General features: G+C 39.2%; 3 protein-coding genes and 1 long non-coding RNA gene across 14 annotated transcripts; 2 read left to right on the top strand and 2 right to left on the bottom strand.

Moving 5' to 3' along the window:
- Positions 1-630: 630 nt before the first annotated feature.
- LOC133708174 (uncharacterized) lies at positions 631-4,802 on the bottom strand. 8 transcript variants are annotated; one of them, XR_009845637.1, is made up of 12 exons: positions 4,295-4,802; positions 4,055-4,187; positions 3,629-3,810; positions 3,387-3,533; positions 3,235-3,286; positions 2,774-3,117; positions 2,458-2,550; positions 2,256-2,297; positions 2,028-2,075; positions 1,730-1,913; positions 1,095-1,306; positions 631-978 (listed from the first exon to the last, which is right to left on the bottom strand). It is a non-coding gene; the product is annotated as an uncharacterized LOC133708174 (long non-coding RNA). The 8 variants fall into 8 exon arrangements; XR_009845642.1 differs by having other exon boundaries at positions 4,070-4,187; XR_009845636.1 differs by having other exon boundaries at positions 3,387-3,542; positions 4,055-4,802.
- Positions 4,803-9,866: 5,064 nt separating this feature from the next.
- LOC133708852 (polygalacturonase At1g48100) lies at positions 9,867-15,339 on the top strand. Of its 2 annotated transcripts, XM_062134400.1 has the most exons (8): positions 9,890-10,006; positions 11,767-12,070; positions 12,280-12,772; positions 13,334-13,501; positions 13,611-13,655; positions 13,777-13,984; positions 14,097-14,178; positions 14,573-15,339. In XM_062134400.1, exons 3-8 carry the CDS (start codon positions 12,317-12,319, stop codon positions 15,069-15,071), a joined length of 1,458 nt encoding a protein of 485 aa, XP_061990384.1. In that variant the 5' UTR covers positions 9,890-10,006; positions 11,767-12,070; positions 12,280-12,316; the 3' UTR covers positions 15,072-15,339. The 2 variants fall into 2 exon arrangements, with proteins under 2 accessions (XP_061990383.1, XP_061990384.1); XM_062134399.1 differs by lacking the exon at positions 11,767-12,070 and having other exon boundaries at positions 9,867-10,006.
- A 2,171-nt stretch (positions 15,340-17,510) lies between these two features.
- On the top strand, positions 17,511-19,166 carry LOC133708853 (uncharacterized). Of its 3 annotated transcripts, none has more exons than XM_062134401.1 (5): positions 17,511-17,625; positions 17,820-17,887; positions 17,988-18,032; positions 18,575-18,672; positions 18,949-19,166. In XM_062134401.1, exons 2-5 carry the CDS (start codon positions 17,834-17,836, stop codon positions 19,022-19,024), a joined length of 273 nt encoding a protein of 90 aa, XP_061990385.1. In that variant the 5' UTR covers positions 17,511-17,625; positions 17,820-17,833; the 3' UTR covers positions 19,025-19,166. The 3 variants fall into 3 exon arrangements, with proteins under 3 accessions (XP_061990385.1, XP_061990387.1, XP_061990386.1); XM_062134403.1 differs by having other exon boundaries at positions 17,538-17,672; XM_062134402.1 differs by lacking the exon at positions 17,511-17,625 and having other exon boundaries at positions 17,684-17,887.
- A 718-nt stretch (positions 19,167-19,884) lies between these two features.
- On the bottom strand, positions 19,885-24,867 carry LOC133708851 (boron transporter 1-like). Its single transcript, XM_062134398.1, has 13 exons — positions 24,688-24,867; positions 23,925-24,071; positions 23,725-23,807; positions 23,368-23,560; positions 23,102-23,240; positions 22,777-22,942; positions 22,504-22,676; positions 22,247-22,420; positions 22,018-22,113; positions 21,581-21,718; positions 21,147-21,466; positions 20,788-21,055; positions 19,885-20,454 (listed from the first exon to the last, which is right to left on the bottom strand). Exons 2-13 carry the CDS (start codon positions 24,026-24,028, stop codon positions 20,158-20,160), a joined length of 2,151 nt encoding a protein of 716 aa, XP_061990382.1. The 5' UTR covers positions 24,029-24,071; positions 24,688-24,867; the 3' UTR covers positions 19,885-20,157.
- Positions 24,868-27,880: the final 3,013 nt, after the last annotated feature.

Raw genomic sequence — 27,880 nt, 5'->3', positions numbered from 1 at the left:
ATTTTATGTTGAGAAACATTATATTACCTCAACACTTTTAAAAGAACGATGTTGTCTGAAATGAATCTCAGACGACACTGTTGGGATACCTCTGTTGTCTGAAATGAATCTCAGACGACACTGTTGGGATACCTCTGTTGTCTAAAATGAATCTCAGACGACAATGCCTCATTTTTCTCAGTTGTACCAGATGCATTAACCATAACAGTGCGAAAATGGAATATGTCATCTAACTCAATACTCAGACGACATATTTTATTGTTTTGAGTTGCATGTTATGAATCTCATTCAACAGTTTATTGTTATATCTGATGAGTGAAATGAATCTCAAACGACATTGATTTTGTTATATCTGTTGTGTGAATGGAAGTTCAGACAAGATGAGTTTTGTTGTATCTGTCGTGTGAGTGAAGTTCAGACAACATGGGTTTTATTGTATCTGTTGTGTGAGTGGAAGTTCAGACAACATGGGTTTTGTTATATCTGTTGTTTCAATGCATGTTCAGACAACATGACTTATTTGCTGCGTTAAGTATGTGTTGTCTGAATGAATATCAGATGATAGAAATTTGACCTAATTGGCTTTGCTCAATTCATATTGCAAATATGAAATTTCATGTCCAAAACATATCCAAAATACCACATTGTCATAGATTACTGCCATCTGTTTCATACACTAGGAAGAGTGCCCGCGCTTAGCTGCGGGAAATACTGTTATATGTTACTGTGATAACATTACAAAGCAGAATATTTTTGTTGAAATTTACAGATTAAAACATGTTACACGAATTTCCGACCGGAATCAATAACTTCAAATCAAAAGTTGTATGTATTGTTTAATAAAAGCAATAGATGAAAGACAATAATGAGAACTATTTGATGGATGTTGGCTTGCTTGAAAATTAGTGGTCTTGTGCCGTTGTTATTCTGAAGTTCGACCAATCTGATTGAACATTGATGCAGATTATGGTTTGGCCCCTGCAATGTGCATTTGATAAAAATATTAAGAATCAAGGGCTATTGCTGATTTCAGAAAGTCAGCATTGTTTGGGGAATGTGCTGATTTCATTTGTGTAGTTAGTGATTATGCTAACCTTGGAGCACAATCTCTTAAGCTTCCAAGTCTGTGTATCACTGAACATTGAATTGCTGTAGTTGTAGAAAGACATGAGCTGCTACTGCACTACCTCAACAACAAAGGCAAACAATGACAACCAGATTCAAGTACATCATCAAACTTTCCAAAAGTTTTTCTGATTGCAACAGAACTGTTCTGCTTAGACCAATGCACTCTCACTTTTTTACTCTAACAAACAGTAGAAACCATGGTCATCAAATGTTGAGTAGTCTAACAAACTTGAAAAAATAGTGTCAACATTAATCAAAAACAGATGCCACTGAATCAATTAAGTGCTAATATTTACAATGGATCAGATTTTCAGTGGCTAAAGCTAGATGAAGTTATAAAGAAATAGTAAGGAGAAAGGATAACTGTAATGAATGCAGAAAGCAAATGTTGGGAGAAAAAATAAGTTTAAAAGTAAATTGTACCAACTTCATATAAAGTTGGTACAATTTACTTTTAATCAAAAGTAATTTTAGAGTAAACAATGTCATGCTGAAAATAGGAAATGATAAAGAATCAATATAAAGACAGTGACAGTGCTGAAAATAGTAGAGTACATTTTTATCAATCATAGTGATAAAATAGCTCGCAAAGAAAACTTACCAAGCAATAAATAAACTATTCTTTAGGTGTGTCTTGCATTTGGGTCTCCAGCTACAGAGACTCAAAGAGGGTCTACATTGAAGAATTTTATAAAAACCGGTTGTAGGTAAAATGCTCTTTTGATGCTTTTAGATATTCTTTTCATAAGGTGTTGGCCTCTCTTGGTTTGTTGACCACTTGATACCTAATCAGCAGCATATCAAACCAACAATCTGATCAGCCAACAGATAACACAGTACAGACAAAAAATGAAAACCAAAAGAAGAACAGAAACATGCAACCAGTGATTGGACTTTACCACGTATATATCCCTTTTCCAAGCTTCATTAAGATCAAATATGAGACACTGCAAAACCGGAGTATCATAGAATGATGAATAAACAGAAAACACATTTAGAGTAGCCTTTTTAATTTTGTAATCAAATTAGCAAGTTATATTATTGAGGGAAACAACTTATATCAGATACAGACTTAGACTTTGAGGAAATGAGGATAGAGTGTAAACAAAGATGAACAATTGCTTAACTAAGCTTTTTTGTTTGGAGTGGATGGAGTCCTGTGTGCAGTCCTGCAAAATATTTCAAGAATTAGTAAAAATAGCATTATTATATTAGAGATTAACTTTTATTAGTCATGGAAATAGAATAGTTCAAAGAGGAAAGTCACGAAAGGAAACATGATAGAGAATGAATGATGGAAAGTTTGAAGGTTTAGTTAATGTGAAAGACCTTTTTTAGAGCAGAAAGCTTTGCTCATGCAAGCCTCAATTACAGAAAGTCACCCATTACTCTTAGCTGAATTGTTCCAAACCTCCAACATGTCTGTATATGTATGAAGAAACATACAATAAATGAATTTCAAATTTCAAAGGAAGACACAATTAGTACCTATGTTGCCAGAGTTATTGATTCATTTGTCATCCAGGATTAGTAGTTTTGATTCATATCATTTTGAATATTTGTTTCATGTCTCTCTGTATTAGAAAAATACATTGAAAGCAAGTGCAATTGATAAACAAATGAATTAGGTAGCTTAGCTTATTACCGGAAATGCAAGCAAAGCATATAAGCTTGTCCAAGGTCAGTCCTCCATCAACACGCCTCATTTCCAAGTATCTCTTCAACCTAATCAGAGAAAAGGTAGATATAACCTGTGTCTGAGTTGAGAGTAGCTTCAGAATTTAATTATTTGATTTCAATACGACACCAGTAGCTTACTTTGTCGCCTTTATGGCAACTGTTCACTCCTATCATGAACCCCCTACCTAAAAAGAGCCGAATCCACCTTGCTGGCAGAAGAACTGGCAGCACTACAGCCGAATCCACCTTTCTGTTTCCATTGTCTTTCTTATTGAACTCCAGGTCAAAATAAAGGTGGCATGGTAAATCCTGACAACAATGCATACAAAATTTTAGGAACCACAGCCTAAAAAAGCATCTAATGTTGATGACTATATATGGTACTCACACTTTCTTTTATCAATGAAAAGAAAGAAAAATTGTCACCTCCTGAATGACTTCGTAATGGTGACGAAACTTGGACTCCATAATTTTGTACCTGAAATTAAAGACAAACAGTACAAATACATCAAGAAGAGAATACCTCAAATAACGATAAAGTACATATATTTGTAGAAGAACACATAGAAAGGACAAACCTTCTCCAAAACTCATCATAACTTGAAACAAGGAACCTTCTTTGTCCACTAAAGTGATCTTGATAACTAAAAACGTGAACATTCTCGTGCCGTTTGGCAAACTGCATTGCTTCCTCCTGCCTTGGAAATGTAGCCCATACTTCCTTCCTAAACAGACTAAAAACAAGGGTCAAGTCAAATTGTAAAAGCCAGAAGAAAATGTCTTAGAGCAGTAAAAGCTGGAAGGACAACTACACACATACCTTGAGCTTAATCGTTTCTGTGCAGTGAGATCAACACGTATCTCACGTAACACTCGCAGCAACAACCTTGATGGTTGCTTTGGAGGTACACCATGTGGAGACCCGTAAAATACAACTGGAGATAACTGCTTCCTACGATTAAAGCTTTTTGCTTCGACTGTTGTAGAACCACCCTGACCAAGCTATAATACATATTTTAGGTAACCAAATCATGCAAGAAAAGGACATTCCATGAAGTAAGCATACTCAAACATAGAACTACTCAGCTGACTAAAAAATGAATTCTTCTGAGTTAATTGCAAACAAACACCACTGAACTAATGAAACATTGTTTATTTTCCGATCAATTTTCTGATTCAACTGCAGAATCCCCAATTACTATCCAAAAACAAAAACCATTAAATGCAACAAATTCGGAGTATATACTTTTTCTGCAGAAACCTGTAAATCTGATGCGTTTTCTTTATCTGCTCCGGCGATCGCGGAGAATCGACTTCCTGGGCTTTACTCCTCTGAATCGATTGGCTCTTGATTCTCTTTCTCTCTCTCAAAGCAGATGCTGAAACACAAGAAAAGAAAAGAAAAGATTGTAACTTTTTGGAAAACCTTTCAGAGACTCTAAAAAGAAATAAAAATCAAAAGAGACGGAGAGAGAGCAGGAAGAACCCGGAATCTGCAAACCCAGAAACAAAGAACAAAGTGTGGAGGCCGGTTGGACCAGTTGGGGTTCCACTAGTTAGATCCAATTCCTAACATTGTATTCTGTTGAATTTGGTATATCTAGAGAGGAAAATAGCTCAAGGAGGTGATGGAAAGTGGAGACGAGGAGGAGATCTGAGTAATCATCGGGGTATCAGATCGAGATGGAGTTATGGGCTCAAAGAATTGAAAGACGAAAGAGGGCGGAGCAGAGAGGTAATTAGGATAACGCGGCGGAGCAGAGAGTTAATTAGGATAACGCTGCCGAGGTTGCAGATGAGCTTGAGCGTGGTGAGGGCGTCGCGGCTCCAAGCCTTGTGGTTTGGATTCGGGTTGGGGTGGCTGCGGAGCGGTATTGAGGGAGGCCGAGAGCAATTTGGGAGCAGGGAGAGTGACCTAAAATTTTATTGAGTCGGAGGCCGAGAGCAATTTGGGAGGGAGAGTAACCTAAAATTTTAGCTAAGGGAGGGAAACACCTGTTTTCACAAAGGCTTTAGTATTTTGAGTGAGAAAAAAATAAATATAAATTAGTTTTTTTTTCGTTTTTCAGACTACAGTTATTCTTGTTAGTGTTGTCTGAAATCTCTCAAATATACCAAAGGTTCATGTGTTGGATGAGTAGATGTTAGACGACAGGTTTAAAAAATCTGTCGTCTGACTAACTCAGACGACAGCAAAAATTCATGTGTCGTCTGATGGCTGTCGTCTGATTAAGTTATTCTAGTAGTGCATGGGTAAAGACCGTGATATCTTGGAGGTCTACAGAAATATACCTTAGTCGCTATATCTTCGAACAATGCAGAGATTATTGCTCTTCACAAAGTGGTTCGTGAATGTATATGGATTGGATCCATAATTACGCATGTTCGAGCAATTGTGGTTTGAAGTCTACCACAGATGAGCCTACGAGCATATAGGATAATGCTGCTTGTTTTGAAGCAAGGCTACATCAAAAGCGATCACACCAAGTATAATCAACAACAACAGACTCTCCTCAAGATCAAAGTGAACTAGGTTCAATTTGAGGACAGTGTGGCAGACTTGCTCACTAAGTCATTGCCTAAATTCCACTTTCTAGAAACATGTTGGTAGCATCGTTTGCGGAAGTTATCGGAACTCCCATGACCGTAGTCATCAGGGGGAGATGTCTACATGTATAGTCTCGAAACGTGAAGGGTGTGTTGTACTCTTTTTCGCCTTCGACCGATGTTATTTTTGTCCCACAGGGTTTTTGTTACTCGGCAAGGTTTTTTTAATGAGGCAACGAGAGAAGCACCATGTTTGGTGCTCCTTAAACAGTTTTTACATTCTCTCCCAATTCAGTTTTCCTTAAACAGTTTTTACATTGTTATTTATTTATTTATTTTCAAATTTTCTCTTGTGTTGAGCTCGAGCGATCCATATGAAACAAAACCCTCACCTGCTTAGCGAGCAGGCATTGTGAGCCTAATGACAAAAATAGACAAAATAACAAGTTTGTATAACATCAAACGAGGTTCCTATCAGAGATTACAGAAGTTGGGGTTCAATATGCACATCGAAAGGAACGTGATCGAGAAACATAGATAGCTCAATTCCGTGAGTGACAGCAGCTCTTACGAGTTTCCCAGCTGTACGTGTGATTGCCCAAGTAAGTTGCAAGCTAGTTAGTAAAACAATACAATCTACAAAGCATATATATATATATATAGCTAGCTTTTCCAGTGAATCCATGAGGAGTTGAAAACCAAGACAAGGCTAAAGTTGCATGTCAATTTTGGCATTAAGTTAACTAATAGTTGATTTTGTGGCCAGTATGGCAATTCAAGATCGACGATATCTTAAGGGATAACATTCAAAACAATTAAGAAGAATATTTAGATACACTAGCTTACAGCTAGCTTTCATGGTATGATTCGTTGCCATGTCAAGTTAATTACTGAACAAACAAAACTACTATATTTATACGGTACTTTTCGATGGATCTTTCCTAAGGAGAAATGTTTTATTACGTTCTAAACTCATCTATTAATATTTTATTAAAAATAAATATTTTATTACGTGATGGACTAAATGTTAAACTCATATCTAAGCCTTTCGGGCATGTTAAATTAAAACTGAGCAACTCGACATGATAAATTAAAAATGTTAAAATTTGAGTCAAGTGATATTAAAATTTGGGAGATCGATATCTATCGCCCATAGGACTTTGTCGGAGGGCTTTTGTTCCAGGTTTTTTGTCAATTTGGTTCGGCTGGGCTGGTGGCGGAGGGGTGGTTGTGCTGTTACAGGTCGGTATTCGGTCCCTGCGATGGTTTTTCTTGGAGCGTCGGCGCCGCCTGGGGTTTCGATCGACGGTGGTGTGGGCTTGTGAGAACCCAGACCGGGGATGGTTTTGTTCCATGGTGACGCAGGTCGACGTCGTGGCTCGAGACAACGTGGGTCGGCGGCATGGCGGTGTAGATCGCGACGACGTGAGTCGGCAGCATGGGTCAGATGGAATTCAGCCGACAGGTGACGTCGTACGACGAGGGGGATGGGAGAAGATGGTGGACTGGGCCCAAGTCAAGCTGCTGGGCCTGGAGTGCTCTCCTTGGTGGCTACCCTATTGGGCCTAGTTGTTGGGCTGGGTTCTATCCTAGTCTATTAGCTTCTAAATTTGGGCTAGGGTTTAAGCTCTTGGCCCAAACCTATGTTTTTAGATTTTTTTTGTCTAATTACAATAAATTTCTTTGTATTAGGAACCTAGAACTTTAGCGCCTCCGGCGTAGTACCAAAGGAGAATCTCCGCTATCTCTGCAGTCTGAAATGTATAATGAGTGGGTCTATTTATACGTACCGTTGTGGATACTACCACTTCCTTCTTGTTCTGTCTATGTCCTTAAATGACAGCGGAAGGGTATGTAACGGCCTATTCTGGCTTATGATGAATATATTATTCCGCCCCGTGGGCTTGATTCAAAAAAAAAAAAAAAAAGTGATATTAAACACACACAGAAAAAAAAACGTACATGTCCCGATAACACACAATTATATTTAAAAGATCTCACAACATTAATATATAATATATTCGTTAATGTAATTCAGGGCCGATCTTCTGTCTTTCCGGTGCTATATATTCTTATTAACACCAACATTTGTATGTTCAACTCTTGTGATGATATAAAAAAACCCTAATGCGACTCTGAAGCCGCTCCCAAACCCTATTCCTCTTCCTCACGACAGTATACTTTACGGCCCCCTGTTCACTGCAAATGGCGTCCATTGACGACGTCACAGCGAGCTTCGCTACATCTCTTGCCTTAGCAGGCTCTGACGTAGTTGACATCTCACACTTGAATGGATCAGAGAGGCGCTCAAACTCTCAGGCTTTTCTCTTAGCCAAACCGCTGACAAAGAAACCATTCGGCACTCAAGATCTCCTTCGCCACTTCCGACGCATCTGGGTCACCGATGGAGTCTTTAAGGTTCAAGACTGTACCCAAGGTCGTTTTGCCTTCTCCTTTGATCTGAAACGTGACCGAAATAAGATCTTAAGGGGAGGGCCGTGGTATTTCAACAAAGCCCCGGTTCTACTTCAACAATATGATGGCCTGGAGGATCCCCTCCACATTCCCATGCATCTGCTCTTCTTCTGGGTCAAAATCACAGGTATCCCGCCAGCCCTAGAAGATAAGAAAACTATCATGAATGTTGCTTCTGTGGCGGGTAAGTATCTGGACTTTGATCAAAGACTTTTTGACAATAAAGGTCAAATTAGGGTTCACGTTGCTCATGCCATATCTCATCCATTTTTTCTGAAGAGGACTCTCAAAATCATTCCTGGAGTAGTAAAGGAAATTACCTTTTTCTTTGAGAACTTACGTGGACAATGCAGGGGTTGCCATTTCATGAGCAGGGAATTTGCCCAAATGCTGATGCACCAACTGTGGATGAAACTGCTGCAAGTGCGACGCAACTGGGGAAATCTCTAACCTCCCAATTCCCAGGTTTTTCAGATCTTCGTTTCCAGAATGGAACATTTCGGTTTCAGGGCATACAAACCCCTATACTGTCCCCAATTGCGCGCAACCTGTTTGGCACTGCTGTCATGCACAAGCACCGCAAGCCTATTGTGATGCGTAGTGATGACTTAAGGAAAGTTAATGAGGCAAATGCTTTAGCCTTGGTCCCTGTTGAAGTGGAGTCCTCCACGGCGAAACGAGGCCGTCCTACATCGCCATATACATCCCCAAAAAAACTGAAGCTTCTGTTTCATGACGATGAGACTGCTGCTAGCTCATCTATGGTGCCCAAGAAATTGAAGGTCCCGGAATTCCACACCAAATTTTCTGCTAAATCCCTAGGTCTCATTGAAGCTCCAGGGGGTATCTTAGTTCCTAAGGAAGGCTCACTCCCTCAGGAATCTATGCAGCTGATCAAGGTGGATCAAAAAAAGAAAAAAGGCCGGCCTCTGGGATCGAAAAACAAAAACCCTTCAAAGAAGAAGGTTGCAGCTGAAGAGGTGCTTAGTGTGCTTTGCCCTGGAAAACCTCCTAGCCCTAGTGTTAAGGGCAAGGAGAAGATTTAGTTTTAATTTTCTTTGAACTATGCCTATTTACTTGTCATTGGTAACGTAGTTTATAGGCTTTCTTTGAATAAGTGAGCATGGGTACCGTCAAATGATCGGACCTAATCTATGTATCGCTGTGGTTTCACCACAAACTCTTTATCTACCCAAAGTCGGTAGAGGGAGTATATGTAATGGTCCTTTCTGGCCTGAGAATTATTTATATATCGACATGATATTCTTCAAAAAAAAAAAAAAAACTCTTGTGATGATATATATAGCTTGAACAATCATAATTAATTAACTAGGTATACGCGCGCGTACACCAGATAATAATTAAGCTTAAATCACCCAATAAAAGAATCCAAATGAAGAAACACCAAATCTATCTAGGTGATTAAGACAAGGACACCCACACCCCTGTCCTCTGCTTTAGGCTAAACACGGTGGGCAAACAGCTCAACATCTGTTTTATGCTTTGGATCCACCTTAACACCAATGCTAAGCATTATACCAAACCACTAAATTCGAAATTAACCTAATCAAAAATCCTAACCCTTTCTCTCTCACCCGTGACACACAAAAATCCTAACCCCGTGAATTCCCGTCCGCCACGTGCCGCCCTTCTTCTCGACCCTTCCATTCTCCCCCTTAAAAGCTGGGCTTTCAGCATGTGAAGAAACCCCCTCCACAATCGCGACGCGTGGCAAATGGTCATGCATTCGTTAGCCCTAACAGCAGAGCGCGTGGGGCGCGTGGGTAAGGGTGTTGCTACGTGTCGTAAATCGGAAACGTCGCCAATCAACGCTTTTGTGTCAGTGTTTTTCAAAATTTGCGGCTCAAATTCTCTGTCGTAAAACCCTTTGCGTCACGTTTTTTTTTGGGTTTTTGTGGTTGGAGCATCCGACCCGTGAGGGGGAGTCCCGCACGTGAAAGGCTGAGACAAACACTGGAACACATGCACTTGTTAATGTACGTACTCCACACCCTCTATAAAAGCCTCTTCCTAACTTGCATTCTATCACAAAGAAACTGATCGATCATATATAGTTACTCCACAACAAGTTACGATTAAGGTCGTTGTCTGTTACATATTGCTGTAAAAGCTTGCCGGAATCCCGTAGAAGTTCGCAACACTACAATTGATTCAGGTGAATTATTTTGCCCGATAGTTTGAACATATCTTATTTGATGATTGTGCATTGTGTACACGTAATCACAAAACAAACACATTTTGTATATGATAGATGTGCACGTTGGTGGATTATTGCATTGAGTGAAGTCGATAATCAAATCTAACACTGTTTCATAAAACATTCCTCATTATATATAAAGCTGATAGCTCATTGATATCGGAATTTGAACTCTTTGTAGCTGCATTAATCACTACCAGTTGTACCTGCATTATTGCTCACATAATTAAGAGACTGATATCTATTTGTATGTACGTAGTGAGGGTTATTGTCGCACTGCTCTAGCTTACAGAGTTGCAATGTAGACGTCGAACTCGGATATAACAGATTTTCTTGTGATGATTGATTAATTACCAATTAATCATTGCTTGCATAATGTCGTTAAATTGGATATAGAATTACTGGTCTGGTCGACATTGAAGACATTCAATACCAATCAAGCTTGTGCATGATAAAGACTTAAAGAGTGAGGGTTTATTTTTTATGAATAGGTCGATGGACCATATAGAGCTGCCATAGGTTTTGAATCAAAACCCGTGATATGGTTTAATTTTGTTGTCGTCCACCTACTAGTTATATGCTTCCTATTTCTACGGCCACAGAGAGCAACTCCTAGCTAAACAACAACCAAGAGTCACGAGAATATTTGCTTTAACATCAATTACCACATTCACCCTCTCTCTCTCTCTCTCTCTCTCTCTCTCTCTCTCTCTCTCTCTCTCTCTCCCTCCCTCCCTCTTCTCTTCCCTACATTCCAAAATCCTAAGGATCTCTCTCATGGAGTTCTGAAATGATGGTATCACATGAATAATGTACTAAGGGATTTAAGTATGATTATGTGTATGTGGCTTAGTTTGTTCTATCTATTGCACTAGAATTAGTCTAAATAAAGTAGAATATATACTTTCCCAGAGGGAATAAAATAGTATCCAAACCAGCATTTTATTCTTCTATCATGATCGAGTTGTTTAATGTACCTTAGTAGAGTAATTAGTTTTACTATTATGCATCTGAGTTATGTGTTTGGACCTAACGTACATAATTTGCACTATGTATGTGTTTGAGCTAGGTAATTAATGAACTATTTTCAATTACCCTCCCTTTGGGCAAATCGAAGGACTAAACCCTAAATATATGTAAACAATTTCTGTAGGTCCGATCCTTTTCAATTCCATGAGCATATTTTCCAAAACATAGACAGTTAAGACGTCCCATGTTGAGTGCACATGCCCCACGTACATTAATCTTGGAGTTACATAATTTTTCCAAAAGGAATAGCTTTGATTGAAATGTGTACATTCATATTGCTTCACTTTAGCCAATTAATGAATAAATTTATTACAGGATGACTTCCTGATCATATCAAAATATTTCCAAAAAATCGTTAGTGATCGAGTATTACACTCTAAAAAAATAGACTTTCACTCGATTGATGATTAACTTTGTCGAGTATTGATACCAATTATCTACTTTAACTATTAGAGAAGGCTAGGGACTAATCCTCAAATAAACTAAAGTACTAAACCCTAAACCTTCACCCAACTCAAGAAATCCAAGTTCCCCTATTGCAAAGAGCTAGGATCGGAATTGCTATCTGTACCTGGTGTGGAAAGAGAAAACTCAGAAAAGTTCTTTTACTCTGCACAGGAGTTAAATTTTAGATGATCATCTTTTCTTGTTTTTGGTATTTCTCAATTTTAACACACATCTGGTTTCAGCAGCACGCTGTTGTAGAAAACTCCAGCCTCAAATTAGTTCACAAGCGCAGAACCACTCCATAGAGACTCAAATTCCTCCCAAGTATTCACCTCAGAAATTAAAAACCAAGGGGGATGAACGTTCTCTCTCTATATATTCACTACGATCTGCTGGACCCCAGCACAGCATATACAGAACCAACACAAACCAAAATAGCAGGACATCACCAGAAAGAAACCTCTCCACTAAAGAACAACTGGTATTAACAGTCGACGAAAAAGATCAAAGCCAAACTCCAAAAGCCCCATAAAACCTTTCCAAGCAGTTAGTTTCCCACACCCAAATTAATGCTTTTCTATAATTCTCTTATATTTTTGTCCTTCAACCTGAAATGCAGAAATGGACACGTGTAGCTTATATTTTCAGTATAAATATAATGTGACTAGCTCTCTGCCAGCTTAATTAGCTTCAACTGGTCAGTCTATCTGTCCTCTCTCCTTTTTAATTAACTGCTTCTTTCTTCTCTGTTTCAGAAAGTTGGTACCATTCTAGCTTGTGATCTCTTCTCCCATGGAGCACCGTACTATAATAATCCTCTGGATTACAGTCAGCCTTATTTTACTCCAGAATCCAAGCAATGTACAAGGAAGATATCACTACCATAAAAAGACCAGTAAAAGGTCACAATCCCCTACTCCTTCTCCTGAATCCCCTGAATCTCCAGAGCCGGTAGCTCCTTCAACCCCTGTGGCTCCTTCTACACCAAGCACTAGTCCTCCGAATGTTCCGTCGGACCCTTACCCGGACGACCCAGGAAACAACTCCAACACTACGGATAGTACATTCAACGTCATGTCGTTCGGGGCCGTCGGAGACGGCGATGCTGATGACACCATGGCGTTCAGGGACGCTTGGAAAGCGGCATGTGCAGTTGAATCCGCTGTTATTTTGGCTCCGGCTGATTACTGCTTCAAGATCACTTCCACCATTTTTTCAGGTCCTTGCAAGCCTGGACTAGTATTCCAAGTAAGAATTTCTAAATTTTCTTAACATGTTTGTTGTTCTTGATTATGTTCATCAATAAACTGAATTATGGGAATTTAGCAAAGATGAGATGGCAATGAGCCAAAATGTGGTTTGTATTTTAAACAAGATTACATAAATTGCAGTTTGGTAAATCTTTTCTATAATCATTTTTAAAATGCACGTACTTTGACCTTAATTAATGTTTGTTTTGTTTTGATACTATGATACTATTTCTGGTAATTTACCTCAAATTATCAGGTTATGTTTTATGTGTGGATTTGTGCTTATATCCAAAATGATAACATTTTCGATTTGGGATTAAATGCGCATTTTGTACCTTGATATCAACATAAACAACATAAGCAATGGATTGGGACTCGTGTAAGTCATCATAAACATAATGTCAAACCCCTTTTTGGGATTTAGATGTATAAAGGCGTATACTATCAGCACAAAAAACATAAGCAGGAAATCCTAATTCCCGGTACAGTCAATGTATTGCTATGAATTTCAGTCTATATATAGTTCGATCACTAAAATCCTTGAAATGTGTGAAAACAGGTCGATGGGATTTTGATGGCACCAGACGGGCCAAAGGCTTGGCCAAAAGCAGACAGCAATAAGCAATGGCTTGTGTTTTATCGACTTGACCAAATGACTTTCACTGGAAGTGGAACCATCGAAGGCAATGGCCAAAAATGGTGGGAACTGCCTTGCAAGCCCCACAGGGTAATAGTTCTAAATATTCTCATCTATAATAATTCAATAAGCTCTATTTTATTTTGATGGGAAAAACTCAGTTATTAAATGCCAATATCAACTACTATGTTATTTTCAGGGTCCCAATGGATCCACAGCATCAGGACCATGTGATAGCCCTGCTGTAAGCACAATCATCTTTCATCAAATTCAAGCAGTAATTGATTGAGTAGACTGTAAATAAATTGCTCGTTTGTCTTTTACAGCTGATTCGATTCTTTTATTTTTATTTTTTTGGTGGTCAGATGATTCGATTCTTCATGAGCACCAATTTGGTGGTGAGCGGGTTAACTATCCAAAACAGTCCAATGTTCCACATGAAATTCGATGGCTGCGAAGGAGTGCAGATTGAAAAGCTGTTGATTTCTTCCCCGAAACTTAGCCCTAACACAGATGGAATCCACATAGAGAACACAAAATCTGTTGGAATATATGACTCAAAGATAAGCAACGGTAAGAAACCAAGGGGATTTGCCTTGGCTAATGGCTATAGTTACTATTTACTAGCTTAAAGTTATGGATTTACATGATCTGATAATTAGATATATGAATTTGATATGAACAGGGGATGACTGCATTTCAATAGGAACAGGATGTGCCAACGTTGATATAATGGGGGTCACTTGCGGGCCAAGTCACGGAATTAGGTACAATATTCCCTTCTTAATAAATTGTGTTCTTGGCTGCTACACCTACCAATTGAGTCCAAACCTTCATTTGCATCCAAGTCACTTTTTTTCTCATCCTCCAAAAGGGTATCCAACTTTAACAGTTGGAAGGGATTAGTTCAGCTCTACTTTTTCACATGTGAACTACATGAACAATCCCCGTCGTGAAGAACGCATTAGTACATACCGCAACTTCAATGAGTAGAGACCATATGATATGACGGTTGATATTATTTATCTAGGTCTATCCTAATCTATGAAAGTGGAACAAAGTAAGTCTAGGTTTATCTTAATCTCTTTTAGGCATATCATCGAACATATTTCTATACGAAGAATTAATGAGAATGGGACATGATAGATCTATTTCTTGCAGCATTGGGAGCCTTGGTGTCCACAACTCGCAGGCATGTGTTTCCAACATCACAGTCCGTAATGTCGTCATAAGGGAATCGGATAACGGAGTCCGAATCAAGACATGGCAAGGTGGAACGGGCTGCGTGTCGGGAATATTGTTCGAAAACATCAACATGGACAATGTGATGAACTGCATGCTCGTCGACCAGTACTACTGCCTCTCCAAGGCTTGCTTGAACCAAACCTCGGCCGTATACGTCACCGACCTGACCTATCGAATGATCAAGGGTACATATGATGTGAGGAGGCCTCCAATTCACTTTGCTTGCAGTGAAACAGTGGCTTGCACCAACATTACGCTCTCAGAAGTTGAGCTTTACCCGCATGAAGGTGAACTAATGGATGATCCATTTTGTTGGAATGCTTATGGGACTCAAGAGACTCCAACTATTCCCCCTATTGAGTGTTTACAAGATGGTAAGCCCGAGGGTTTGGCAGAGGTTCAGTATACTTGCTAGGATATGAGTTAGCTAGTAATATCATTTACTATGGAATTGGTATGGTTTTCACTGGTATAGTAGAAATATTATCACTGTATAGAGCCAATTAGAGCCATTGTGATCTGTTACATGGGTATTGGATCTTGATTATTACTTAGGCTCCATCCCTATTTGGGGCTTCCCCTTATTGAGTGATGCGATTTACGAACTGGGTCTTGTATTTTTGGCCCCACGATATTGTAATGAGATTGGGTGTTTTTATTTACATATGATTAGTACTTCTGTATGGATTTAAGTAATAGTACAGAATAAAAGTCATATTCACAAATCGATGGTCTCTCTGTTTAACCAAGTGTGACCATGATCCAATGATCAATTTTGTCATGTCCCAATCATGGAATCTATTAGCTACGACTCATTCAATTCTAATCTCTATGGTTTAATAATGAAATGCAGTTCACTCTTTGGTATAAAAGTATAAAACATGTTTGTCATGTCTCAGTTTGGCTTCAAGGTGTTTGTAAGGGGTTAAGATCGATCGGTAGGGCTGTGCATGCATATGTATATGAAAAGCAGGGGAAGCGTATTGATTAGCTACTAGACCTCTGTTTGTACGGCCTCTATGCAGTCTGCACCACCTTAAATACCTTCACCTTCCTTCGAATTCTTCAACCCAATTCATTGCAGAACATTTATCCTCTTAATCTGCAACTCTGCATCTCTGAGACGGTTGGTGAAAGCCATTAATCTTATTTCTCTCTCTCTCTCTCTCTGCTCTAAGCTTAATTCTCTATACCCGCCGCTATATATTGTAAGCTTCTTCCCATCTCCCTAGCCTCTGTGTTTCTATCTTAACTTTTCCTCTCAAAACCCCAAATCCCAATCTCATCTTTCTTCTTCAAGCCTGTTCTGGTTTCTATTTCTCTCAGCAAGGTCAGTTTCTTTAATCAGTGCTAGCTCTCTCTTCGTTGGAAATTTGTTCTTCATGATGTTTTCCATCTAATTAACTTTTTGGTTTTCATATTTCTACATTTGCAGATCCTCTGATGGGGAGTGATGTTAATTCTCTTAGAGTGGGATCTGAGAAGCATTTTGAAACGGGAGGTCTAGGAAAGAATACTGCGTCTGATTTTCTTGAGGTTACGCAAATTAAGCACATGTAGCCACGTCTGGTTGATGAGGAGGAAAATCAAAAGAGTGATGATGTAGCCAGGACCAGCTCTTGGTAATTGATACCAAGTTGTGAAGGAAAACTAACCTAGTTCTGTTTGTGATGTGGTCAAATTACCAAAACGATACATATTTGGTAGAAAGTGACGATCTTAATAATTGTGTATTTAGTAGAAAGTGACGATCTTAATTTGTGTTCACTATGTTCATTCTCTACATGTGCTTTCTAATCAATTAAGTACTTCAATATTAGATTTGGAGGTTACGCTGTTTTTAATTTTGTTTCTCATATCTATATCTGTTCCATTATGTTAATGGATTATCAAATATGAATCATAATTCATTACTTTGAATCACTAATTCCATATCCAACCAGACGTGGGGTCTAAGTCACAATTCGCACGAGGATGTCAAAAGTATAACTAGAAGAAGTCGTAGCGGTTTTCGATTCTAGCTCTTGAGTTGTTTGCGATCGAAGGCAGGATTAGAATTTGCACTTAGATGATTTGTTCTTTCCTTTCTCACTAGTAGGGGTGTCACTCTTATAAAGCTAAACCATGTTTTGCTGGACAAAGAATTATTGTGGAAGAAATTCATGAGCTCATAGCTCGTTTTCATGTATCTCAAGTTTCTCCTAAGCCTCGTGAATCCAATGAGATGGCTCTCAAGTGCATTTGTGCAGATTTTTAACCTCTACGTTTCAGAGTATTGATGGCGTGAGGTGCCTCCCAACTCTTTTTCCTTTTTGATCTGAAACATCCCAACTTAACTAGATACTTAATAAAGAGAGAAAAACATAAACCCCAAGGCTCGTTATCGGAGTTGAAGAAGGGTCCCTTTTTGTTCTTGCCTAAGTATTGACTTTAAGAGAAAGTCTTATTCAAGTAAAGATATGAAGAATGTTGGTCTTTAGCATATTCAAGTGGAAGGAGATTCCAAACTTATAATTTATTTAATCAACGACTCTTGTGGTATCCCTCGGCAAATTAAAACAGCTATCCAGGACATTCTCAAGCTCAAAGATTCATTCTGTTCATGTTCTTTTTACCATATCTTCCAATAAGCAAACTTTACGGCGGATGCATTGGCAAATCATGGTCACTCTCTTGGAGACAATCAAATTTGACAACATGTCATTCTTCTTTCAACTCTCTAAGCTTTTAATTTTGACTTGTTTGACACAGAAATGCCTTAGAGAATATTGTATTTAGAGTCTTGTAGTAGTCTTTTCTTATAAAAAATAATAATAAAAATACACAAATAAATAAATAAAATCCCTGATTTAACGACATGTCGTGTTGAGTTTACTGAGGAGGAGGAGGACGATCTTAACGAAACAAAAAAATGAAATATTGAAGGCATTTCTGATGTGAACAGGAACCATACACCAAGTCAGTCGCAGGTAAACGCAGTCTGTTTGTTTGTGCCGCCACCACCGACTTCGATTCGGTGATTGATCTCACTTTTTCCCAATCATTCTATCACTTCGCTTCGTCCCTACATTTCAATTTCGTCTCCGTACAACTACTTTTTTGGCCCTGAAGGTGTTCGACGAAATGCCTCTGTAAAATTTTGATTGCGATTTTTTGGTTTCAGGAAACCAAGAAACTATGCCGTCTCTGCAAACCGCCTTGCCTCCTGAGCTCGCTAACAATGTGATCAGAGTGGGTACCCAGAAGTTTCTTTTACTTACTCATACTCAAAGTAATCATTCTTTTTTTCTTTTTTTTCAAGGCTTCTGATTGATTTTGATAATGTTTGTAGCTTTACCGTGAGTGTATTCGGAGAGCTAAATATGTCGGTCATCGGGTACGAAAACTTGTTCCTCTCTCTCTCTCTCTCTCTCTCTTATGCATCATCAATCAGATTCAGCTGAGCTAAATTTACTATCAATTGTACAAGAATTAGAATTGTTGCAAGTTTTGGGTCTCTGCTTATGTATTGTTTTTATGGTGGGCATTTTTCTGCTACTGCAGCAATTTATGATTGTGTTAATCAAATTCCAGTTCGAATTACCAACCAAGAAACTAGGAAAGCAGAAATTTACTTCACTATGTGAACCAAGATCAAATGCCAGAATACTGAAGTCTAGGCTGCATTGTTTTTCATTGAGCCACTAGTTTATGAAGTAGGACTTATTTGTATGAAAAAAAACAACCCTGTGATGGCACTGTCTACTTCCATTCGTTAGAGGGATTTGCCTTTCTTGACTCTGCCTCTTAACATTCCATGACATGGAAATTTGATGTTGTGAGTTTTGATGAAACAAATACAGTATAAGTTGACACTAACAGATCTGCTCAATCTTTTGGAGAAGGATATGATTTTGGGGTTTTGTTTTGTCAATGCAGCAACACAATACACAACTTGTTGTTGACATGGTGCGGCAGCAGTTCAAAAAAAATATGCATGAGACCGATCCAGATAAGATTCAAAAGTTCAAGGATGAGTAAGTATCTAGCGGTTCTACGCATGATTTTAGTAAACAATGGTGTCATTGTGCCCTCTCTCTTGCCTCAATTTGCTAATATTTGTTTGGTGTCTTTTGCCCTTTCCACATTTCGGTAATCCAATTCATCCTTCATGGGTTAATCACTTGACTTAAAACGAATTGGATGACTAGTTCGAAATATGTGCATACACTTGCATGCAGGCATACATATCTCATTCTACTTTGATGGAACCTGCATATTCAGTATACTAATATGTCTTTCTTGTTTTTCAGCGCTGCAAGGGGACTTATAAATCACATACTTTTCGAGTCGGAGAAGATGTCTGGTCGTAAATTCAGCAAGAGCTAGAGCTGATTTTAATTTCTTTTCTTTTTGAGATTTCAGTTTTGTTATGTTGGGATAAAGTTGTGGCAGTAAAATAAGTGATAACAATGTAAGCTTAAATGCTCTAATCCCTGTTTATCATTTATGAATCTTTAATTCCATGGAATTGTGAGGTAGACTTCTGCATACCACAAAAAAGTATACTGAAGCAAACATCAAACCTTTGCATGTCAAAATTTAGGTGTTTTATAGTGCTCTAGAGTATTGAAACTCTAAAACTGGAAGCTGTTAAACTAGCTCATTGTGTTGGGTACAATCGCACCACACAAACAGCGATAATGCAAGAGCTTCAGTATGCAAGAGGGCTATAGAATTTTGGTCAAAATCAGCAGCTAAACAGCCTAAACCTGCACAGGATACGGTACAATCAAGCGATTGACCAAGGGACCTACGCTCCTCGTGCAGTTATGTTGAAAGTGTTTGCCACTGAGGTCCCAAGTCAAATGCTGTGAAAACCACTACTCATTGAGTCATTTCCCTTCAATTTAAGACTAGGGACCCTTGCCTTTCTTGAAGGTTAACAGCAGAGAAGTATAGCCTTTACTTTGTTTCCAACCTACTTTGCCTCTCCAAATGTGGAAAAACAAGTGTTCTTTGCATTCCTCAGGAGCGCGCTTCCATGTCCAAAATAATGACTCTTTTGTCGCAATTCATGTCATCGAGCTCTCTAACTGTTCCCTGAAAGAAGAGGCTGCTTATGTAACCTGCATCGAGTATTTGGAGGTATATCACGTAACATGTCTGGATTAGACACCACTCACGAACTTGACATGCCAATTGCCAAACCCATGTACCAAATCATCATTCGCAAATTGTGTAATTCTTCATTTATGTCAAAAAAAAATTGGGGTAAAATTTCTTCATATTTGATATGTTTATTGATAGAACTGTGGTTACAGACTTCCAATTACAAACTCCTGGGTTCAACACATTTTACAAATGCAAATTAATTTACAAAAATAATGACCCACATTAAAATTAAGATATGTGAAGGCAGGGGAAAAGCCAATGCAGACTTCCTGCATGTTCACAAAACAACCCCAACACTCCTTTTAAGTAATCTGACTATAATTTGCAGGCAACACTTGCTACGAGTTCTAAGGTTTACCCTTCCCTAAACTAGATGGTTTTGTCTGTCCAGTTCTTTGGCTAAACTCCCCTTTTCCACTGTTCCGAGGACTTTGCCCGACTCTCAGCTCACTGAGATGAGGACTGTATATCTTATCTGAGAACAGTGGGCTCTGTATACATGTGAATTCCTTGGATGGTGTTGTAGTTGAGCTTGTAATTTTAGGACTACACACATGCCTGATCTCACCCCGGCTTCTAGTCATTACCCCATCTAAAATTTCTCCGTCGTCTGCAAATGATGCCGCCCTACTCATCTCCCGTTCCTGATGTGAAACAATCAAGTATACAAGATATATAAGTTAACATGAGTTGCTAAGTAACCTTTTATATATTTATACCATAAGCCACCCACTGACATTACAATTTACAAGATGCTTTTGTTTTGTTGTTGCTTTTAAGGAGGAAAGAATGCAATCTAGACATATCATAGAAACTTCACCAGACCACATACTGTCTGAATATATAGCTAAAAGGCTTTTATTCAGGTTCTGATAAACCAAATTGTTTTCCTCAAAGCTAATACACAAGCAGACTGCAGCCGTTTTTGAAAACAGGATGTGTGAGAAAAGTAATAGAGAATCAGATTGGTAACTTACAGTTGCATGGTTGAATGATACAGCAGGTGCCTCTTCATACTCTGAGGCATCTAAATCTTGAAGGTGTGCCCCTTTGAAGAACTTTGGCAATATGTATTGTCTAACAGGAACCAGGAGCATGATCATTAATGGGAAGAGAACCCCAGCAATAGGTATCCATGTAATTCCAAAACAAACAAGCAAGTACACAGTTTGGAAAACTGTAAATGCTGCAATCATCTTGAATGGTACTGTTTCCACAAAAGTGGCATGGTATTCCTCAAGGACTCTGAACAAGAAATGAATGTAATTCCGTTAAGTTTTTCGACTAAGTAAAACAAAATGGAGAATATATTATCAAAATGGAGTCAATAGATTACTTGTATCTTCTACTTGGAGCCGTGAAGAGCAAAAGAATCCTCTCCCAAAACTGGTTGCCCGGTAAGCTTTCAACCGCCATGAAGGCAAAATAACCCCAGAGTACTGAAGTTGGGATCTTTTTAAGAAAAGGCATGGCTCCAACACATGCTCCTACAATTATAGCTTGAAGCAAGTTGCTGAGCCGCTGTTCTTTCACCTCAACAGGTAATAAATCATCTATCTCTTTCTCAACATCAAACACTGTCTCATCAACTGGAGCATTTATGTTTCCCATGCTTGAAGCCATTTGAATAGTTGAATCCTTCAATTCCTTTAGCCCCTGTTCTTGTTCAAGTTTAAGAAACGTTCGACAATGATTGGCATTGTTAATTTGTTTGAGACATGAATGAACAAAATAAGAAGAAAGTGGTAACAGCATATCAAGTCATTATACCTGAGCTGAAGGTTCCTGATATATTAGTGGGGTTTGCATATGTTGATATGCTTCTTGCATGCTTCCATATACTTGACCCAAGCTTGCATTGTTTCTCATACATTTCCTTGCTGCTGTTACAAGTCGATTGCGAAGTAACTGCAGCAGAAGCAAATATTGTAGTAAAGTTAATATAAACAACAAAGTAAGAGTGAATGAGTTAAAATGTGTCAATATGTGCATCTCCATATTCTGAACACTTTCAAGATTTAAAAACTGTCCTTTGAGGTGATTGAAGAGACACTGAGTTGGTATCAAACTTATAATCTTTGATTACAACACAGAGACCAGTGAGATTGACTGCTTGAGGCTTGAGCAACTCAATTAACATAACTGACAGGTCAGCGTCGGAAATTGAAGCAAAACAAGACTTTGTTAATTTTATTCAATATGCCCACCTGATGTTTCAGTGTGGCCAAACTTCTAGTGTGCATTGGAGATTGTGGTATGACACCATTGGCTGGAGGTATACCTATCAGACCACATATTATGACCTGTCATGTAGCGGAAACCTCTCAATCTCAGAGCACATACATAAGAAGTGCAATTTGTTTTGAATCCTCAAAACTTATAGAATGGGGGAAGGTTAACAAATGTGAATGGCATTGAGAAGGGGAAATTGCGTACCATGAATCCCAAAAGAAGTAGATCATAATGGAAAGAAGGTGGCTTTCTCAAATTAAATTCTTTCTGCTGAGCCAGTTGAGAAGCTACACTATGGTCAAAATAGTACAGCACCGCAATCATTGTTGCTGGAATGAATGCTCCAATTATATACAGCACTGGCACATTTAGCATGTCCTGTAATGTTAGCACAAACCATTACTACCTCATGTTTCAAGCTGAAAACAACTATAAAAGACACAAAAGTCATGTAGCAATGCCTTGACGACAGTCCAATTCTCGTAAGCTCCTGGTGACCATGGATTTGGACTGAAGAGGCGCCTTGGAATTTCTTTTGGAACACTTCCACTTCCAGCTGGTATATAGGAAATGGCGGACCAGATCAAAACCATCAGTGGCACACCATAATCTGCTATGAAACCTTGTAGTGACCCTGTGAGAAAGGAAGAACTAACTGGATTAAGCCCCTGTAGCATATACAAACTAATAGTTATACATTCGTGTGTGTATAACTCTGAGTTACACAGACTTACCAGACCCATATCGCCAAGACCTTGCTTTTCTGCTTTTCAAAGAAGTTAGTAGAAGACCAAATGACAGAACTAAAGCAAACATCCCATTTGCAAATCTCCATGAAGGTTGAAATTGAATTGAATTTGGGTTCTCTCTTTCAGGTATGCGAAACTCCTCAACAAGTCCCTGTGAAACACAGTTCAGAACTATAACTACAAGTCTAGAATAGATTTGGACATAAGCCATTGGTAATAGAACTACCAAAACTCCAAAGAACTGGCATAGGAAGGATGCAAATTTCACTCATCCAGAAATTGCATGGATGGAAAGAGAAGGATGCCTTACTTTGATAGCTTCCTGCATGAAGAGCATTGCAATAAGAAGGCCAAATAACTCTCCCGCAAGACGAGTGAATCTGTTTATAATGGAGCAAGCCCCTAATATAGCCAGCAGGAACAACAGTATTGCCGTCCACATGCATACCCTGCACACATATAAATAGGCACAATGTCAAAAAAGTTGGCAAAAGAAAGATGATCATATAATAGAGAAATCTTAACAGCAGACATCACAAAATCAATCCATTTGTTAACATAGGGAGAAGATGATACCATGCAGTCCATGCTAAGAAGAGCTTTGATCCCAACTCCGGCCTATTTTTAGCAAAATTAAACATGAATGTGTACATAATAACAGTTGGCTCTGCAACCCCAAGAATCAACAGAGGCTGACCCCCAAGTATTGAGTGTATTATTCCACATAAAGCCGTAGATGATAATGTTTGAACTGCTGTTAGAACCCCGTCTGTCAACAGAAGAAATAATGCTGAATAAAAAATTTGAAATACTGCTGCATAGTTTTTAATAACATAGATTTTAGACTTGTCTTAGAAGCCATTAAGTGACACCATATTCAACTCCGTGTGACAGCCATAAGGCTCTAGACAATACTGGAGCACCAAATATTACCCGTCTCTCTTTCTAATTGTTCTCCAAATGAAATAACTGGAATAGCTGAAGCGAAAAATATGTATGTGGTGGGAGCCAAAATCCTAAGACAATTACACAAGAAGTTACCAAGTTAGAATAATGCTGTTACCAAAATTCAGCAACATTATAGCTAAATATGATAGGCACACTGTAAAATGCCACTAAGCGAAACAATATACCTGAAGCCTGCCCGGAAACCACCAGTCCAGTCTTGCTTGTAACAACTCAACCTCCCTCGAAGATCATTCCTGATTCCACGAAACGGTACAAATGTCTCTTCCATGCTTCAACTTCTCGAATGCTCGATCAATGCAGCAGCATCAAATCTACATTTAGGTTTAACAAATTGCATCAATGCTGCAACACCAGTAAGTGAACTAAACCAAAACATATATATATAGATACAGAAAGACTCAAACATTGAAACTTGGGACTTTGGCTGTTTGAGCACAAACCCAGAATCAAAAATCTAAAGGGCATTATAGCATCTAGTCATATAAGAATCAAACAAAAGCTTATAAGCATGCTAAGCTTCAAACCCAGAAAGAAAAATTCAGAGAAAAACTCGGAATGAGATTGGCATTGGACAATTAAACTACATAAAAGACAACCCTTTTGGCTGGTTTTACCTTCAAGCAATGAATAAGCACGGAAAATGGTAGTAAGCAAAGCTGGAAATATATAAGCTTGAAAAGTGCAGACCTTGTAGATTTGATGCTGATGGGAAGTAATGTGGGTCAAAAGGGATTGAAAACAACATCACTATCAGCGCACAACAGCAAATAAAGGGCTCCCAAAAAATAAGAAACAACAAAAATCTAATGCTTGAAGTTAAAGAGGGTTCACAAAAGTTGAGAGTACAAGGAATAAGGTGTGAATAAAAACATAGGAAGAAAGAATGAAAAAGCAGATTCAAAGTAGATGCAATAGGAAAATACTCACCAAACTTGGAAAAGTAGTGATAATGGAAAAGGGAGAGGAAATGTGGGCTCTTTAGTTTTTACTGGGTATTAAAAAGGAGAGTGCTTTTCATTGTAAGAAAGAAAAGGGGAGAGAAGAAGCCAGTCCACGACAAGCTGGCCTGTAAAGAACTAGCCAAACAGCTTCTCTCAGTTCTTCAGTAGTGTCCAGACTATTTTATTTTGGATTTTGTAATATTATTTTGATTTTGTATATTTATACTGTATCATTATTGGGAGAATGGAGAACAAAATGGGGATGTAGTAGTGGTGCATTAACTCTCTCAAAACCAACAGCTTTTTAGAGCACTGAAGATCTCTTCCTCCTTATATTTTAATGGGTCTGGAATCACTCAGGATTATGTTGGGTCAGAATTTTGATCACTCATAACATTACAAGAAGAATAATGATGAGAAAATAAAACCAAAAATAGTGTAACTGATAAAAATATGGCAGAACTTAAAGGGCATATATATATATATATTTTTTCTAATAAGAAAAGAACTACAAAACAACCAAAGGAAAACTAAATAGGAGGGAGCTTATTTTTAGGAATTGAGGTGCTTATTTAATTTTCTTTGGCGAAAATTCTTGTACACACGGCGGTGCAAGTTCACATACAATAAACATGCAATCACAGCCGTTTATATGTGGAGTCAGTTATTTATCACTCAAAACTGTTTTTTTTTTTTTTTTTGAGAATAATAGTCAACCATTTTATTAATAATAATAAGAAGAAAGTTTACAACTTATAGATGTAGAGACTACATCAAAATGAAAAATAGCAGAAAAAATTCTAGATGCAACAAGGCATCGGAAATAAAACCTAGCGAGGATAGTAAGGGATGCTAAAAAGCATTTGATGAGGCACCGGGCAAACCCCGGGCTATGTAAAACGGTACCAATAGTATGGTCAACCATACTTCCACACAAAAAAATGCGTCGAATAAAGGGTAACCTTCTATCAAGGTAACCGGCGGTAGTGTGACCGGTCTTACCCACTCCACACAAATTAATACGTCGAGTAGAGAGCAATCTTCTACCTAAGTAGCCAAAATTCCAATTCCAAAGTATAGCAGAAAAATGATTCCGTAAAAAGTCTCCTGGATCCCAGATGCGAATCCAAACAGAAAACAGAGCCCAATTAAAGGCCCATCTTGAGTAGCCCAAACAAACAAAAGCCCAAGTCCACAGTTGGGCACCCAAAATCTCTCTGGGCACCTAGACCTGCCTTGTCCTCGACCCCAGCCGTTGTGCCGCCAGTCCTCGCCGGAGGAACCTCGTCTTGGACTTGTTCACACGAATCAAGACGTCGCCGCCTGCCCCACCAGTCTTGGGGCGGTGCCCACGGAGGATCGAAGAGCTTCTACACCAGACCCAACCCCCGCTGGTCAGATCGATAGAGCAGCAATCACCGAAGCCAATCGCTGACTCCGGCCGCCGATATGTCATCTTCCCATCACCAGTGATCATGGTCAAGCAACGGCCCACCGTACGCCGCACCACCACCAGACCAGATCTATCCAGTAAACCCACTTTCAGACGTGCCCGGCTCGGTCGAAGACGATTCACAGGCGGTGTCGTTCCAACCCAGCAAGGCGGCACAACCCCTTCTTCTCCCCACCAACCCCGATCAGACAAAGGCTGGGACCAGAAAGTCGTCGTCGGGAAGCATGCTTGCCGCGACTGGTAAGGACGCCCTGTAGAAGCCGTGCGCAAAGATAACGACGCCGAGAACGGTGCCGGAAAGATGCTCCATCGATGATGGAGGAAGGTACAGAGAGGCCAAGAGCGGCGCTCTCCCTGTTTGGCTCCAATTTTGCTGCAGCTGGTCAATAGTCTCTTTTCTTGCGCGGGCGTGCCAGCACCGTTCGGGTGCGGTCGTCGGGGGTGTCCCTTGACCTGACTTCTATCAAGCAATTGTGGACGAGGAGAGCACCAACCTCGTCGTGGGATTCTTTGTGCATCGTGGTGAGGACTTTTGCTGAGCTTCTTGAAAATCACCAAATCGATACTCGATGTTGCAGATCGAGCAGAGCGAGAACCACCGGGAAGTGAGGAGAACTTGCTAAAGCGTGACTTTAGCTTGGCTGGGTTGCTAGGGCGTTACCCTTGCTTGGCTGGTTCTGTAACCGTTGTGGTCGCGGCACTACCGTCGGCTCCCGAGGAGACTAGGACCGAAGCACGTTGACAGAGGGTTTGGTGGCACTGAAAGTCGGCTTCTGAGAAGACTAGGACTAGGAGTATGATCACCGGTAAGAGAAAGAGAATGAGAGGAGTTGCTCTTAGAGAGGTTGCTCTAGAGAGAACTTAGATCATCTTAGAGATGTTTTGATGTTGTGTTGTGAATGTGTATGTTAGAATGAGAGGAGAAGGTGTTTATATAGGGAAGAAAAAGAAGAGTGAAATGATGAGTGGAAGAAAAATAATGAAAGTAGATCTAAGTTCACTTGTAAAATATGGAAAAGATAGAGAAAAGATGAAATGAAAGCAAAGCATGAAGGTGCAGCAACATGGAAGTGGTGATGATCTATTAAAGAGATTGTAGAAGAAAAATATATCCAAGGAAAAAGAGAAAAGCATCTAGCTTTCTTCATGTGGGTAGGAAACATGAACATGTGAATATTGAGCTGGTTTTAGGTCAGTTTCTGCCCCTTTATTCCTTCAATTATTTCTCCAACAAGACTTCATTATATGCCTTCGACTTCTTCATATGAAATGTTCCACTATGAGTGTAGATCATCCTGACAAATTTTCAGATTTTTATTCCATGTGGTTGGGCCGAAAATGCTGCTGGACCTCTTACAGGTCCAGTTTTCCAGTTTTGCTTCTGTAGAAAATTGGGCTGATTGTTTGAAGGCATTCCACTCAAAAAAAGCTCTTGCACTCTTCATAAGAAATGATCCTTGGGCTTTCTAGAATTAATCTGGAAAGTTTCAACTCATTTCAAGTTCATTTGGTCAGTCTGCCGCCCCTCCTTCCTTGTTTAGCTCGGTTTCTCCTAGCCGAAGTAGGAAAATGTGCTAAAGTTGACTTGTCATACTTCCATAGTAGGCTTTATTTAGCCTCTAAATATATATTTCGAGCTTGTCGACAATATATAGCTTGAGCCACTGACATTGGCTCAATTTCTCCAAGACGTGCCTTGTCAGGCCAAAATATTCATTTTGGGTCC

Source organism: Rosa rugosa, chromosome 5 (genome assembly GCF_958449725.1).
Source record: "Rosa rugosa chromosome 5, drRosRugo1.1, whole genome shotgun sequence".
Classification (NCBI taxonomy): Eukaryota; Viridiplantae; Streptophyta; class Magnoliopsida; order Rosales; family Rosaceae; genus Rosa; species Rosa rugosa.
This window is presented reverse-complemented; position numbering and strand designations above follow the sequence as displayed.

Bases quoted from the DNA above. Each gene is read 5' to 3' on its own strand.
- LOC133708853 (XM_062134401.1), top strand. From the start codon at position 17,834: ATGCCGTCTCTGCAAACCGCCTTGCCTCCTGAGCTCGCTAACAATGTG. The intron at 17,888-17,987 runs GTGGGTACCCAG...TAATGTTTGTAG, and splicing joins TCGCTAACAATGTGATCAGA to CTTTACCGTGAGTGTATTCG. The intron at 18,673-18,948 runs GTAAGTATCTAG...CTTGTTTTTCAG, and splicing joins ATTCAAAAGTTCAAGGATGA to CGCTGCAAGGGGACTTATAA.
- LOC133708851 (XM_062134398.1), bottom strand. From the start codon at position 24,028: ATGGAAGAGACATTTGTACCGTTTCGTGGAATCAGGAATGATCTTCGA. The intron at 22,677-22,776 runs GTAAGTCTGTGT...CCTTTCTCACAG, and splicing joins GTCTTGGCGATATGGGTCTG to GGTCACTACAAGGTTTCATA. The intron at 22,114-22,246 runs GTACGCAATTTC...GCTACATGACAG, and splicing joins TACTTCTTTTGGGATTCATG to GTCATAATATGTGGTCTGAT.
- LOC133708852 (XM_062134399.1), top strand. From the start codon at position 12,317: ATGGAGCACCGTACTATAATAATCCTCTGGATTACAGTCAGCCTTATT. The intron at 12,773-13,333 runs GTAAGAATTTCT...GTGTGAAAACAG, and splicing joins AGCCTGGACTAGTATTCCAA to GTCGATGGGATTTTGATGGC. The intron at 13,985-14,096 runs GTAAGAAACCAA...TGATATGAACAG, and splicing joins TGACTCAAAGATAAGCAACG to GGGATGACTGCATTTCAATA.